Here is a 14,072-nt window from a genome sequence, read left to right as displayed (position 1 = left end):
AGTGAGTTAATGGAAGGCCCTCTGGGGTCTCTCATTAGTTGTCACTCACTGTCACGAATTCATGTGGCTTTATACATAATTGAAGATTAATTTTAAGCCAGGTGTGGGGGTGTCTTTATAGAAAATGGCAGACGATCACCCAGATTGATGGCATTTACGCATCTGTTACCCAGAACGGTTCTGCATGCAGTTTCTGTGCAGATGAGCCGTGTACTCAGCTTTAGGGGAGTCCTCTTGCTGTTGTGTTAGGAAGGCTTTCCTTAGATGTGCTTCTTGGCATGCCCGCACACATGCAGTCAGCCATGATGAGAAGTGGATCACCAGCTTTGTGGCACTGCAAAAATACTTTTAATATGAGCAAGAAAAAAAGCTTCAGTACAATAAAAAAAAAACAGTAATAGTAACACAATTTACTAGAGGGCTTGAAAGCACTCTACTTACTGCCTCTTAAAGCACCTACAAAATGATTTTTTTTTTTTTTTTAAAGCAACCCTCACAATGTAGCCTTAGAAATGCAGAGTGGTTTTATAATAATACTTGGGCATACAAGTGTATCTGGTTCTTCAGCCCCCCCATCCCCACCCCCAATCATTTTTTTTTCTCACCCCACAGATGAAAGAGCCTTCCCCTTCAGTGTCTCCTACCGTAAACATCACAGCTCCGTTTGGCCTGAAACCTCGCTCAGGTATGTTAGCCTCAGCTTAGTCTTACACTAAGTTACTCAGATGGTTCCTCTTAGGCCTTTCAAATGTATACCTGAGAAATATGAATGTTGCCAGTTGCAGTCAGCTGGGGTCCTGGCATCAGAACAGCTGCAGCTTGTAGAGGTCAGGTGGAGGTCAGGTGACTACACTGAACTTCTGGTCTGTGCTTCCAGGAATGGGCAGCTTGCCTTCTTTTGAAGCACAGCAAATAAGGGTAGCAAAGGGAGCATGGAAATAGGGAAGGAACATTCCTTGGAGCTTTTTACCCACAGAAAACAAAGTAGCTTTCCTTGACCCCAAAAGTTCACAGTGCCCTGGTGAGATAAAGGGCAGCCTGAAGGCAGAGTCCTCTCCAAGTATGGTAAAGTCTCTGCATTTACTCACAGGAGAGGGTGGGCATTTTAAGGCTTGTCTGACTGGTTAGGAGTCAGGGGGAAAAATTCATACAGCAGAGCATCTTGCTCTTTAACCTACTTGATTTTAATTTATGTTGCTATACAGACAGAAATAATTATGGCAATGGGCAAAGTTACTTTCAGTTCTTAAAAAAAAGGACCCTAGACAGAAAAATACATTTCTTCCTATACTTCCCAGTTGTAATGTTGTCTGCCCTCTTTAAAGACCTCCTTTGTTTTAATGTTTTTTGTTCCTTTGGGAGTTAACTGTCTTTATCACTAACGCTTTTAAGGGGATTCTCATAACGGACCTTGGCACGTGTAAGCATGCCAGGTGCAACACACAGGTGTTCTTGGTTTTGGAGGAAAAGCATTTTGGCAACTGTATGAGTTACATGTTTCTGGCTTAAAATAAAGGTTGCTATGGGAAAAACAAAGGTGATTCATTTGGAAAGGAAATGTTTTGTTCTTGGAGAACATTGATGGATGGGCAGCCTGTGGCCAGGTGTGGAGGTTTCCTGGCCATTAGAACAGTGTAAGGAAAAACAAAACAAAACAAAACAAAACAAAAACAGTTGGGGAAAAAATGCCCCTAATGTGACCAAAGTTTCTAGACCAGTTTGTCTTTGTTTTTTATGTTTTTGGTTTTTTTTTTTTTTTTTTTTTTGGTCCTGGAAATTAAACCCATGCCCTGGCACATGCCAAGCATGCCCTACAGAATAATAGAAAGTAAAAGAGTGGGCGAGATAGTATAAAACTAGGAAGACTGGCCTGCTCATGTATGAGATTCAGCATAGATGGCCAATCCTGGGCTGTGCCTTGATTTTCAGAACCTGTCTCTGTTCTGGAAGAAAGGGAGGTAACTGCTGTTGTACCTCCTCTGCCTCATGGTGGGCTACAGGTTCTCTCAAGCCTTCTGGAGAGTTCTGCAAGATTTAAAAAAAGTTTCCGAACTGAAATCAGAAAGCGAGCAAATCTCTAAGGATTAGTAGTGTCTTGAGTGTTGGGCCCTGTAATTTAGTCATAAAATTGATTCACTGACTTTGAGTGAACTTACAGAGCCCAGCCTCAGCCAACGAAGGCAGGGATTTGCCTCCTACCTGCACTGTGCACCATTCATTCTGTGAAGAGATGAAAAATAGAGTATTTATTTTAAGCTGGAAAATGCAAATACCATTTCCTCCCCATGTTTTCAATGGCAGAATCCTTAAGTACCCAATGAAATTACTCTCTGGAATTAAGATGTGTTATTATTTTATAAATAGCTAATTCAAAAGTTGTTCAGGTCCCACCTCCCCCCGCCATGTGTTAGCTAGTTAGATTTATTGCTGCGTAGATTGTATTAAATATTCAAAAATATTTTACTGAGCAATATTGAAAAGTGGGTTCTAAGGCACTTCAAGGGTTAAAGGAAGAATTGATAAGGTTCAGTTCTTAATAAAACACCTCATGAAACCTTACAGAGGGTCTGGGAGTGTCTTAAGTCTACCGTCTTGATTTTTTTAAGAAAGCATTAAAATGCACAATTCTACTGTAGTCATTTGGTTTCTAAATGACAGTACACATGTCCATTTTGAGCTTTTGTCTACTGGATTTTGCAGTCGCATCTGCTGCTTAGCTGCTTAGAAGGGGTTTGCAAAGGGTATCTATCTCTTTAGGCCTTTTGCTTTCAGTTGCCTAAACTATGAGTGGTGCCTTCCCTCTGCCTCCATGACCCTAGGCCGCAGGCTTGCACAACTGTTAAGGCTAAGGCTATTAACTGCATGTGAACTATGTGACCGACGGGTACTAACACTCAGTCTTTATCATTCTCTTTATTCCATGCGCCATCTTTCATGTTCCTCCTATATTGTACATTTGAATTTTAAACCCTGTGTAATGAAATCCACTTCATTTCCATACGAACCTTATGCCACGTGTGAAATGCTGCGGCCCCTTTGGTTTTCCCTGGTCCTTGCGCAACTGTCCACCTGGCTCTCTCGCTCTCCTGCAGACCCAGCCCTCACTCTCCCTCCTATCTCCTTCAACAAACTTACACAGGCACAAACATGGGACAACTCTAGCTACAGTGTTCCATCTGAAGGAGACAGTGACAATGGTAGGTATTTTGTCTCTTCTTCCATGTTCTTGTGAATAAGCCAGTGACTGTACCGCACATGTGTGTGTGTGTGTGTGTAGCTGGGGACAGTGTATATTGATCGTACTCAGGAAGCCTCGGAGGCAGAAATCTAGATAAGTGATTGTCAACTGTTGCCCAACAGTCAACAGTTGATGGTGTGTGTGTTTTTGTTTTTGTTTTTTTGTTTTTTTAGTGGTGTGTGTGTTTTACACACTCCGAGGCTGCTGACTCTGGAGAGGATTTTACAATACTCTCTTCTCTGCCGATTTGGCTTGGGGTTTCGTGTTGGTCAGTCCACTCATCTACAAAGATTGGAACTCACACCTTTGGCTTGTCTCTGCTCCTTGCTGACCCCATAGCCAAAGCTTTCAGAGTTAGTCTTTCAGAATGTGGGTGTTGTGGCACACTCCTGTAATCTCAGTTTAGGGGAGGCTGAGGCAGGAGGATAGTGAATCTGAGGCCACCCAAGACTATATTTTGGAGCCCTGCCTCAAAAATTAAGGTTGATCTTTCATTATGTCTGCTTACGACTTGGGGCTTTTCAGGCAATTTAAAGGTACCATGATTAATTCTAGAGTTTTGAACTGAAAACAATGTTAACTTTGAGAAGTCTCTAAAAATGAACAGAAATTACTTTTCCCTTTTTCTTTCAAAGTTTTATATATTTTGACTTTTATACTTTTGGTGTGAATTCACTTACATGAAAAGATACTACTCAGTCTAAAAATGTATACATTGAAAAAAATTGGGAGTACCTCAGTGAAGCTTAATATGGCTATCTTAACTTTGTATCATTGTATATCTCAAGTAATCCAAGATAAAAATAAAGTGATTTTGATCTGTATACGACATATGCTCAAATCTCTATTCTGGTTTAATGCTGGCTCAGACTATAAACATTTTACTTCTAAATATAAAATGATAGAAGAAATACTAAGTGAAACAGAGAAATAAGGCGTGAGGCCTAGCTGCCTTGCACACCTAAGTTGTTACCATAAGTTGTAATATAAGTTGTTCACTAAGGACATTGTAATGCTTGGAAAATTTATAGTTAGAATATTTGCTGTGATCTCTGGTTAAAAGTTCAGCCAGATTTTCCATTTATTAAAGAATCATGCATATTCTGCTAGACTGGTTCTACAAGATTATGTTAGTGTTTAGTCATCTAAGATAGTGGCTCTCAACCTTTCCTGATGCTACAGCTCTTTAACACAGTCCCTTGTGGTGTGGTGACCCCCATCCATAAAATTATTTTTGTTGCTACTACATAACGGTAATTTTGCTACTGTTATAAATTGTAATGTCAATATCTGTGTTTTCTGATGGTCTTAGGGTGACCCCGATGAAAGGGTCATTCGCCCCTCAGAGGGGTCATGACTCACAGTTTGAGAACTACCAGTTTAAATTTTTTTCACTGAAAATAATCAGGATTTAAAAAAATAAAAAAGCAACCATGAAACAAAATCTCCTCCTTATGTCATCCTGGGCGCCGAGGAGAGAAGGGTTAGATGGAAATTTTCTTGATAAAGCTGTTCTTTTATTTAAAACTAGATAGCCACGTTCTGAAAAAGAATCTCTTCTGTTCTTTTTATGGGTGTGACGCTGTTTACCAGAAATAAGCCTAACGTGAAAGATTTATCTGTGAGTTGAGATTTCCTTAGGAATGATGTCTGAAACATGAGGACTTTTTTTTTTTTTTTAAAGCTGGGAAAGATTTAAAAATTTTAAACAGCAGGAACTTCTATGCTGGCATGTGAACCGACTACAGTCAGGAAGGCCAGGTGCTCTGTGGGTAGCTGAGAGCCGGGGATCAGATAGGGCTCCATCCCCAGCTCCCGCCACTGTCTCCTGTCAGACAAATCGACATTCCTTGTACAGGTGAGGACCTGGTGTGCGAGGTGCTGGGCCAGCCTTTCCATTTACTAAAGGTTCTGAGATGTCCACAGCAAACAATCATTATAAACATCAATGAAAAACAACCGTGCATTTATTACACGGCCATGGTTTCCGTGTGTGACAATTCCGGGGATTTAGCACCCGGTGCCACGGCAATAATAAAAAGCATTGGTTTCTGTGTTCTGTTGGGTGGGGCAGCCGTGTCGGATGTTTGGTGGTTTTCGTTTTTCTTTATTTGCGGTTTGTCCTAAGTGTCAGGCACATCTTCATTCTTTGTTTATTAGACTTTGCCTTGTGACTGCAGTATGTCCTCTGACTCAGTCAAAGAAGCTGCCCTACTTAAGTCCCCAAGTAGAGGAGCTGAGGGGCGTGGCCTACATTCTGGGCTGTTCTCGATGCTTGCATGGAACTAGACTGTTCTACTCTGTAGGCCTTCTTGTTGTGTCCAGAACTGTGTCTTGGCGGGTCTAGAAATGCTTATTCACACGTTGGCGTTTTCTTCGTTATCTGATACCTGTAGCTGTCCAACCTCTTAATGAGCTGGCTAGCTTAGGCTATCATAACCTAACTTTTAGTTGCTAACTTTGACAACCCTGGAATAGTCATCCCGTTGTCCGTTGCCTCACTTTGCCCACAAAAACTTCTCCTTTTATTTAAATCCCTTCCAACATTTTGTTCCAGGTTGAGCTCGTTTTAACTTCACCATTTTCTTTGTAACGTAGTCTTCAAAGGGATTTATTTTAAAATGACAAACGGGCTGAGAGGACCTCGGACATTTGGACACCCACAGTCTCTGAAGTCAGTCTCCCGAGAGGGATGGCATGGCGTGGAAGTCCACCTGCGGCTCGGCCTGCCCCTGCCACAGGCTGACGTGGCTTTACCTTCTGAGAAGTCACCCTCTTCTCCTGCCCTCGCTCCTGTGCCTTCTTCTGTGGCTTAGTCTTCCCTTTTTTCATTTGCTTGGTAGTCAAAAGCCCATCCTGGCCTCTTTTGAAGTGTTTCTACCTTTTTCATTTGTGGTGAGTTGGTAAGTGTTAATTTAGACTTATTTAAAATTGACCTTTAGGTAAGAGTGACTGAGTGGACGGACATCCATCTCCAGCCAGTTCACAGACATCTTTGTTGCTTTTGTGATTGACAGTCTAGCAGAAAGGTCTTACTCTCCCCATTACAAAAACAAGCAAGCTGAGGGTATAGGATGGGTCATCAGCGGCTCTCAGCTCTGGTTTCAGATTAGACTGCCTGGTCCCCAGATTGAGAGACGGCTCAGTGAACACTGGTGTAGGAGCTAATCGTTCACTTGTTTGTTTCTTTGTTTATTGTGTACACGGTAGGCGTGAGATTGACAACGTCTGAGTTAAGTAAACTACCCAAGATAATAGAGAGGAAATTTCAGCATTAGCAGGGCAGTAAATGGGCCTAATTTGCTTGGCGCGCCAGAAGGAAATGAATGGGTTGTTTGTCTGATTTCTAACTCCCAAGAGCTAGAGTCTAAAGCTTATACTTGTTCAAAGGCATTGTCTTCCTGCTCTGGCATTGTACATATTAAAAGGTACTCTAGTCCCCTCTCTTAACTTCCAAGAAAGAGGAAGCTAACTTTCAAAGCACCACACTTCCACAGAGAAGGCATTTCCTTTTAATTTCATGCAAAGCATGTAGTTTGCTTTTTTTTTTTTTTAAATCATCGAAATGGTGAAATGTATTTAGTGTAGGCTTTAGAACTGTGACATTTGTTTGCTTAACTGAAAGGAAACAACAATTGGAAAAAAGGTTTTGTATGTCTGTTTTGTGCACCTGTTAACTGCCTCCCAGTGCTAAGCATGCCTTTAACATGCATGTGCTAAGCGTGCCTCTAACACACATGCAGCCCCGAAGAAGACAGACACACAGTCTCTGCTGTCATGGCACTGTAATTTAGAGGCCAGTATATTCAGACCAGGAAGAGGTAATTCGGGATTATTTTTTTTTTTTCCTGTGAGAGGATAAATTAAGACGCTCATTTTCAGGAGAAGGTAATTTCTGCAAAGATAACTCTCAGATACGCCCATCTTTCCTGAGAGGTTTGAAGCATGTGTTTCATTTACTCACCAGCAGGCACGCTGCTGGGCACACTGCTTTGCGGGATGCAGTAGGGCACGCGGCTGGGCTCTGGCAGAGTCACGGATGTGATGCAGTGATGCAGAGTGATGAGTGCCAGGAGAGACACACAGATAAACGGCCTTGGATGCTCGCGGGAAGGAGAGGGATAAGGTGAAGAGGTCCTGACTTTCCAGGCTGGAAAGATCAGCGGAATCCTCTGTTATTTGTGTATCTTCATCCTCCAGAGGCCTGTGGTTAGGAATTCATCTCCTGCTAGGTGAATTATAGGCAAGGCTTATGTTCTGTAACTGTTACTGATTTGCCCCCTACTAACTAAACAGCGAAGGGCTCATTTCCGAACCCTTTGTCTTAATTATGTGCCCCACGTTGCCTGTACACAGGTACGTACATGTGGGGCACGGGCACACCCTCACAGAGCTTGCTTTCCCTACATTTTAACTTATATTTAAGCAGGATGGCACTGAAAAGCTGTGCTAACATTTTTTTTTTTTTAACATGATTAAATAGCCTCAAGTTAACCCTTTAGTCCCCTGAATCAAGTAGGGAGCTCTTGAGGTGCAATGATAGGGCATTTAACATAAGTCAGAGTAGTTCTTCCATTGATCAGTTTCCTGAAGACTTGATCTAGAAAGAAATAAGCTGACAGGTGGTATTAGCTGAAAGAGTTTCTTTAAAATTCTTAAAATAGGGCTGGAGAGATAACCGCTCTTCCAGAGGTCCTGAGTTCAATTCCCAGCAACCACGTGGTAGCTCACAACCATCTATAATGTGGTCTGATGCCCTCTTCTGACCTGTAGGTGTATGTGCAGACAGAGCACTGTATATGTAATAAATAAGTCTTTTTCTTAAAGTAAAACTCTTAAACAGTCCACAGTAGTTATAATTAATTACATAGATTTAGTGTCTATTTACATAGATTCCTCGTTTCCGATACTTGTATATACATTCAAAGTATTTGCTTAAAAATATAAACTACATTTGAAATACCTTTAACACTTTCTGATTGCTTGCTAGTCACAGAGAAGATACACCGGTGTGCAGGTTTTGTTTTTTTAAGATGTATAGGAATTTAAAATAAACAGGCATGCCAAGAAGTTAAAACCCAGACCTCCTTGCATTACCCTGCTATCCCTCACGGGGCTTTGCTAACATAGAGGCGTGAATTGTGTGCTGTTAAACCAGAGATCACAGTTCATTTGACTTCCTCATATTTTCATATTCAGAGTGAAATTGTCCAATAAAAACATATTGAAAATATTAAGTATGCCGTATTAGATAAGGGTTTCCCTAGGAATAAAGGCAAAAGGGAAATGACTTCTGAAGCCAACAGTAGGCCTACTGAAGTGGGGTCATGGCGCCCCTTGGTGACATGTGTGTGCGTTACCAAACTCCAACCACACTCCAAGCTGAGGTTGCTTTTAGGTTTTATGTTGTATTTCTCTCCCAGTTGCTGTGCTTCCGTCGACAGGTTTTTGCTTGCTTGCTCTTCCATGCTTCTGGTTTGTCCATCTTTCCCTCATCCTCTTCTCTCAGCCTTCCCCCTCCCCTCCCTGACATATTGTCTTTCTCTTGTTGCTTTGGATTTTTTTCCTTTCTTTCTTTGATTTGGTCTTACTTCCTGTGGGCCTTGGCTTCCTGTGGGGTCTTGGTGAGACACTTCCTGCTACATGCCTTTGGCTGTGTTACCAGTGCATTCTTGGTTCACTTCCATCACAAGTGCAGGGCACAGCCCCCTAGGTCAGCCTCATGACTCCATGAACTGTGAGTCAGTGGTTGTGTCAGCTTTCTCATCTTCCCAAGCGTCTTGGCGCTGGTTCTGGCATCTTTGAACCCATGTAGAAAGAAAACTGGAGGATTAAGATGGATACCATCAAACAACACTGGATATTTAATTACATGAAGCACGAACAGGCTTTTGTTCCGCTAAGTGTTACATTTGCGAGCCACATTTAATTTTTTTTTTTTTTTTTTTTTTTTTTTTTTAGTGATTTATTCTTATTGTATGTGCATTGGTGTTCTCTCTGCGTGTCTGTCTGTGAGTGTCGGATCTTGGAGTTCTAGACAGTAGTGAGCTGCCATGTGGGTGCTGTGAATTGAACCCGGGTCCTCTGGAAGAGCAGCCAGTGCTCCCAAACACTGAGCCATCTCTCCAGCCCTAAGTACTTTTACATTTATTTTATTATTTGTGTGTATATGTACACAGGTTTGCCGTGGCACACTTGGAGAGATTAGAGTCAGGTCTCTCCTTCCACCATGTGGGTCCTGGGAACTGAACTCAGGTCCTCAGACTTAGAGGCAAGTGCCTTTACCATGGGGATGTCTGGCAGCACCCTTCTCCTGCCCCCCCCCCAATATTTAATTTTTAAAGTGCGGTAAACTGAAATCATTTCTAAAGTATCCCTGTAGGAATTGACAGCATGAAAGCTGCAGATTCTTTGTATTCAGCACTATTCAAACGGCCGTGGCTCGAACTGCTGCGCCTGTGACACCCGTGCCCCGCACTAGGTGGTGGTGGTGATTTCTGACGTGGGAATTCTTTGCACAAACTGTCCGGAATGACTCAGTCTGCACCCACCCCCACCTCCCCAGCCCATCAAAAAAATCTACGCAGAGAAAACCAGACCCTCTCACTCGTCAACAGCTTTGTGTCTCCATGTTAAAAAAAAAAATCTCTAGTAAGGAAAATGTAATTAAGACTCTTGCTAAAATCAAGCACCTCCCTCCTTCCCCCCTCCCCCTACCCCCCCTTTTCTTTTGAGATGGGGCCTCATTGTCTAGTTCTGGCTGGTGTATAACTCACCCTGTAGATCAAGGTGGTCATTAACTCACAGAGATCCATCTGCCTCTGCCTTCCAGGTGCTGAGATTAAAAAGTGTGTACCACCATGCCCAGCTACTAAAAATCATTCTTTACATGTAGAATATTTTTTATAGAACTACAGAGGCACTTTTATTTATTGACTTTTTGTTAGCTTAAATCTGTGAGGGGTGCAGCATCACACAGATTCCATATGCAGTAGCCTTTGCAAGGAGGGTGCTTTGGAATTTGGCACAGTGTATGCCACTGTTCCCGTGGGCCAGAGTTACCGTTCCCAGCGTGTTATTCTGGTTTGTTGAGTTTGTCTCTGGGAGTCACTGGGTTGTGTTTTGCTCTATGCAGCTAAGTGCATCTCTTACCTAGGGAGGATTCAGTTTCATCTCTGGCATGCACGCCTTCAATTTTAAAAAGAACCGTGTGCTCGTCGTGGGTTACTGAGACCTCCCTTATAGCCAGTAAGAGTGACCTTGCAAGTACAGCCTTCCTAATATATGTGTTTGCTTGTTTGTTGGTTTGTTTTTCCTGAGACAGGATTTCTCTGTGTTATCTTGAACTCACTTTGTGTCCCTAACTCACTCTGTAGACCACGCTGGCCTCTAACTCACAGAAATCTACCTGCCTCTGCCTCCCGAGCGCTGGGATTACAGGCATGCACTACTGCACCCAGCATTCCTTGTGGTTTTTAGACGTCCTCTTCCTGGTATGCCTCCACAGGTAGAACGTATTTTAGTCATCCCAATTGATGTTATTGCCCAGAAGTTTAGAGCATAAGAATTGTGTGAGTCTTTTGCATTGATCGTTTATTCTGTTCTGTACGGTGCTGGGGTTTGAACCCAGGTCTTCATATGTGCTGGGTAAGTGCTCTACTACTGAGCTATACACTCAGCCCAGGAGAGAACATATTTTCTTTTCTTTTTTTTTAAACTTAACAATGGTTTATTTATTTTTATTTTATATATACGGGTATTTTGTCTGCATGTATGTCTGTTTACCATTACCATTCCTGGTGCCCTCAGAGGCCAGAAGAGAGTGTCAGAACCTCTGCAACAGGAGTTACAGATAATTATGACCTACCATGTGGGTGCTGGGAATTGAACCTGGGTCCTCTCAGAGAGCAGACAGTGTCCTTAACTGCTGAACTGTTGTCTGGCCCCGAAAGTATGTGTTTTTAAACTCCTTCAGATGAAGCACTGGCTTTAGTCACTGCGCTGGGAGGAAGTGTAAGGATCTCAGGCCAGTGGTGATGAACCCGCCTGTAGTCTGGCCAGTCCCTCTGCCAGTAATCTGTGCTCATCTGCAAAGAGCTGGCTCTTCGAATACCTGACCAGTGATGGCACAGGAAGGCAGGATTTTTCCATTCCATTCGTATATGTGTAGTCCCACGTCTTAATAGAGGCTTATTAAATGTGAAGCTAACAAACAGTTTTCTACGCCTATTTTTAACAATGTAAATCAATTCTAATAGCTTCGTATTTGATCCAAACTATTTACATTTAAAGAAAGATAAAGCATATGATTAGATCAGAAGGTGACAGTGAAAGCAGAAGGGATGGTACATTTGTCTGAGTCACGGCATGGCCTCATCACCCCACAAAACCAGCTTTGCCGTCCACATGACCTAGAATGACTCAACAGAGAATTTTCCTTAGAATATGTGTATGAAATGTTTGCTATGCATCGGATATTTCCCTGTTTTGGTGAATGACAAATAATTTGGGATAAATAAGTGATGTGTCTAACTGAAATAGAGAGAGCATGTGTGGCAATACAGATTGATTTTCTTTTCTGTTTCTAATACAGTGTTTCTAAGACCTCAGAGAAATTTGGAGTCTATAGACCCACAGTTTACGATTCGGAGGAAAATGGAGCAGATGAGAGAAGAGAAAGAGCTGGTGGAACAGCTTCGTGAGGTACTGGGAGGCGACACGCCACTGTGTGTGACATTCAGAATCAAAGCACTAGTTGGAAAAGCTGTCCTGGAAGCATTGTGCACAGTCCCAATTTCAGTTTAGTTGTGCAGTTTTTGGTTTTTTTGAGATGAGGTTTCTCTGTGAAACAGCCCTGCCTGTCCTAGACTCCCTTTGTAGACCAGGCTGGCCTTGAACTCATAGAGATGCACCTGCCTCTGCCTCCAAAGTGCTGGGATTAAAGGCGTGCACCATCATCCCCTGATCAGTTCTGCAGTTTTAAATTTAAATAATACAACTGAATCTGTCTATACAGAGGGTTTTAAAAATGTGAGTATTTTCTAGACATTCTCTCTATGTCTGGGGTGTGCATGTGTTTGTGCGTGTACACGTATGTTCACTTAGGTGCGGAGGCCAAGAGATGACCTCAGGTGCTCCTTAGGTGCCATGTTCATTTTTGCTTTTGATTCAGGGACACACTCTCACACACACTCCTGGCCTGGACCTTGAGGAGACTGAGCTGGCTGGCTAGCAAACCTCAAGGACCCTCTAGAGGTCAATTCTCCAGTGCTGGGATTACAGGCATACACTACCATGCCAGACTCTTTGGGTTCTGGTATCAGACTCGCATCCTTGCAAATACATTTCCTGGCAGAACCGTCTCCCGACACCCAGACGCTCTTACCCTCGCCCCTTCGTTGAGAGCAGACTTCAGTTCATAAATACAGCTGTGTTTAACACATAAGTTGTTGTGGTGCCCATAAGCAAGCAACTGCCTCTTTTCTGCTTCCCACACCCAGAGCATTGAGATGAGGCTGAAGGTCACCCTCCACGAAGACCTGGGGGCGGCCCTCATGGATGGTGTCGTGCTCTGCCACCTGGCCAACCACATCCGCCCTCGGTCTGTTGCCAGCATCCACGTCCCCTCACCGGCAGTTGTAAGTAATGCCAGATAGAGGAAAACTGTCATAAAATGGACTTCTTTTGCACAGAGTTATTGGTTAAAAATGCCAGGTGGGCCTCTAGGAGCCAGCCTGGACCCTTCCTATTGGGCCCCATACAAACAACTGGAAGAACAAAGGAAAGAGAAAGGTCTGAGGGAACAGCATGTTCACTAAAGGGAGACTATTTAAAAACAAATATGGGGAAGGCAGGAGATTAACTATCTCTGGTGTGGTGTTGAAAGGAGTTACTGATTGATATGCTGGGTTAAAGGCCATAGAGATAGAGCACAGAGATTTGGCCCTCCTCAAGGGGGATTTAAACAGCAGGTGTCTCTTCGGAAGGCTGTCTGGCTTTTTCTAATGGACTCTCTCGCGCTTTTGTTTTCTTAGTCCAGTCTCATTGTGTATTCACTAGATAGCCTGAGCTGGCCCTGGACTTGTAATCCTCCTGCCTCAACTTCCTCAGTGCTGGAGTTACTGGCTGGGCTCTCTTTTTTTTTTTTTTATTCAACACTGGGGATTTCTACAGTAGCTTATGAAGATGTGCAAACCTAGAACGCATCCTTAAGCCTTAGCAATTAGGGCTTCCCTCAGCTGGTTCTTCTCCTCCCTTCCCAGCCTCTTACCTTCCTCTGCCAGGGATAAAACCCCTAGGGCCTCTGCCTGCCAAGCAAGTGCTTTCTCACTGAACTCTCTCTTAACCCTGACCTTTGTCCTAGATATCACAGAGCCCGGGACAGGTGAAAGAAAGCTACAGGGACAGTGTGTGATCCTGCCTGCAAGACTCTGCGAGGGATCTGAGAGAAGCTTGTCTTTGAAGCCCACATAGGGTTGCATTAACAAGAGCAGCGAGAGTCTGTGCCAACAGACTTGGTGCATTAGGGAGAGTTAAAGAGAAATAGGGGCTGAGATGCAAGGGTGGGTTAAGATTCCAGATCTATGTCCAAAAGCTTTGGGCGAGTTGCATCCTGTCTTTAGCTTAATAGGCCCTTCTCTGAAATAGACCTGCCCTTGAGGAGATGGATTGAGGTACTAGAGAGACGAGACTCCTAAGTGTGAGCCACTGCTGCTGTCCCTGTTTGTAAACAGCAGAGCCACTAATCGCAAGGTACAGTTTCAACCGTGTAATCAGCGTGTCTTTGAGTGGCCACTTGTGAAGTCCCTGCTGTCCTCCCTCAGGCAGCTCTCAC

The 14,072-nt window shown here is 43.3% G+C and overlaps 1 protein-coding gene across 3 annotated transcripts in view; it reads left to right on the top strand.

Moving 5' to 3' along the window:
• Lrch1 (leucine rich repeats and calponin homology domain containing 1) overlaps positions 1 to 14,072 on the top strand; it is a 193,488-nt gene that overhangs the window by 157,554 nt on the left and 21,862 nt on the right. For 2 of the 3 annotated variants that reach the window (XM_051160833.1, XM_051160832.1), the window contains exons 15-17: positions 613 to 685; positions 11,832 to 11,941; positions 12,739 to 12,876. In XM_051160833.1, coding sequence (XP_051016790.1) covers positions 613 to 685; positions 11,832 to 11,941; positions 12,739 to 12,876 — 321 coding nt within the window. Of the gene's footprint in view, positions 1 to 612; positions 686 to 3,092; positions 3,198 to 11,831; positions 11,942 to 12,738; positions 12,877 to 14,072 lie in introns of all 3 variants that reach the window. The other variant, XM_051160831.1, reaches the window with a different exon arrangement.

Source organism: Acomys russatus, chromosome 18, assembly GCF_903995435.1.
Source record: "Acomys russatus chromosome 18, mAcoRus1.1, whole genome shotgun sequence".
Classification (NCBI taxonomy): domain Eukaryota; kingdom Metazoa; phylum Chordata; class Mammalia; order Rodentia; family Muridae; genus Acomys; species Acomys russatus.
Note: the sequence above shows the minus strand (reverse complement) of the source record. Positions and strands in the feature narration are given on the sequence as shown.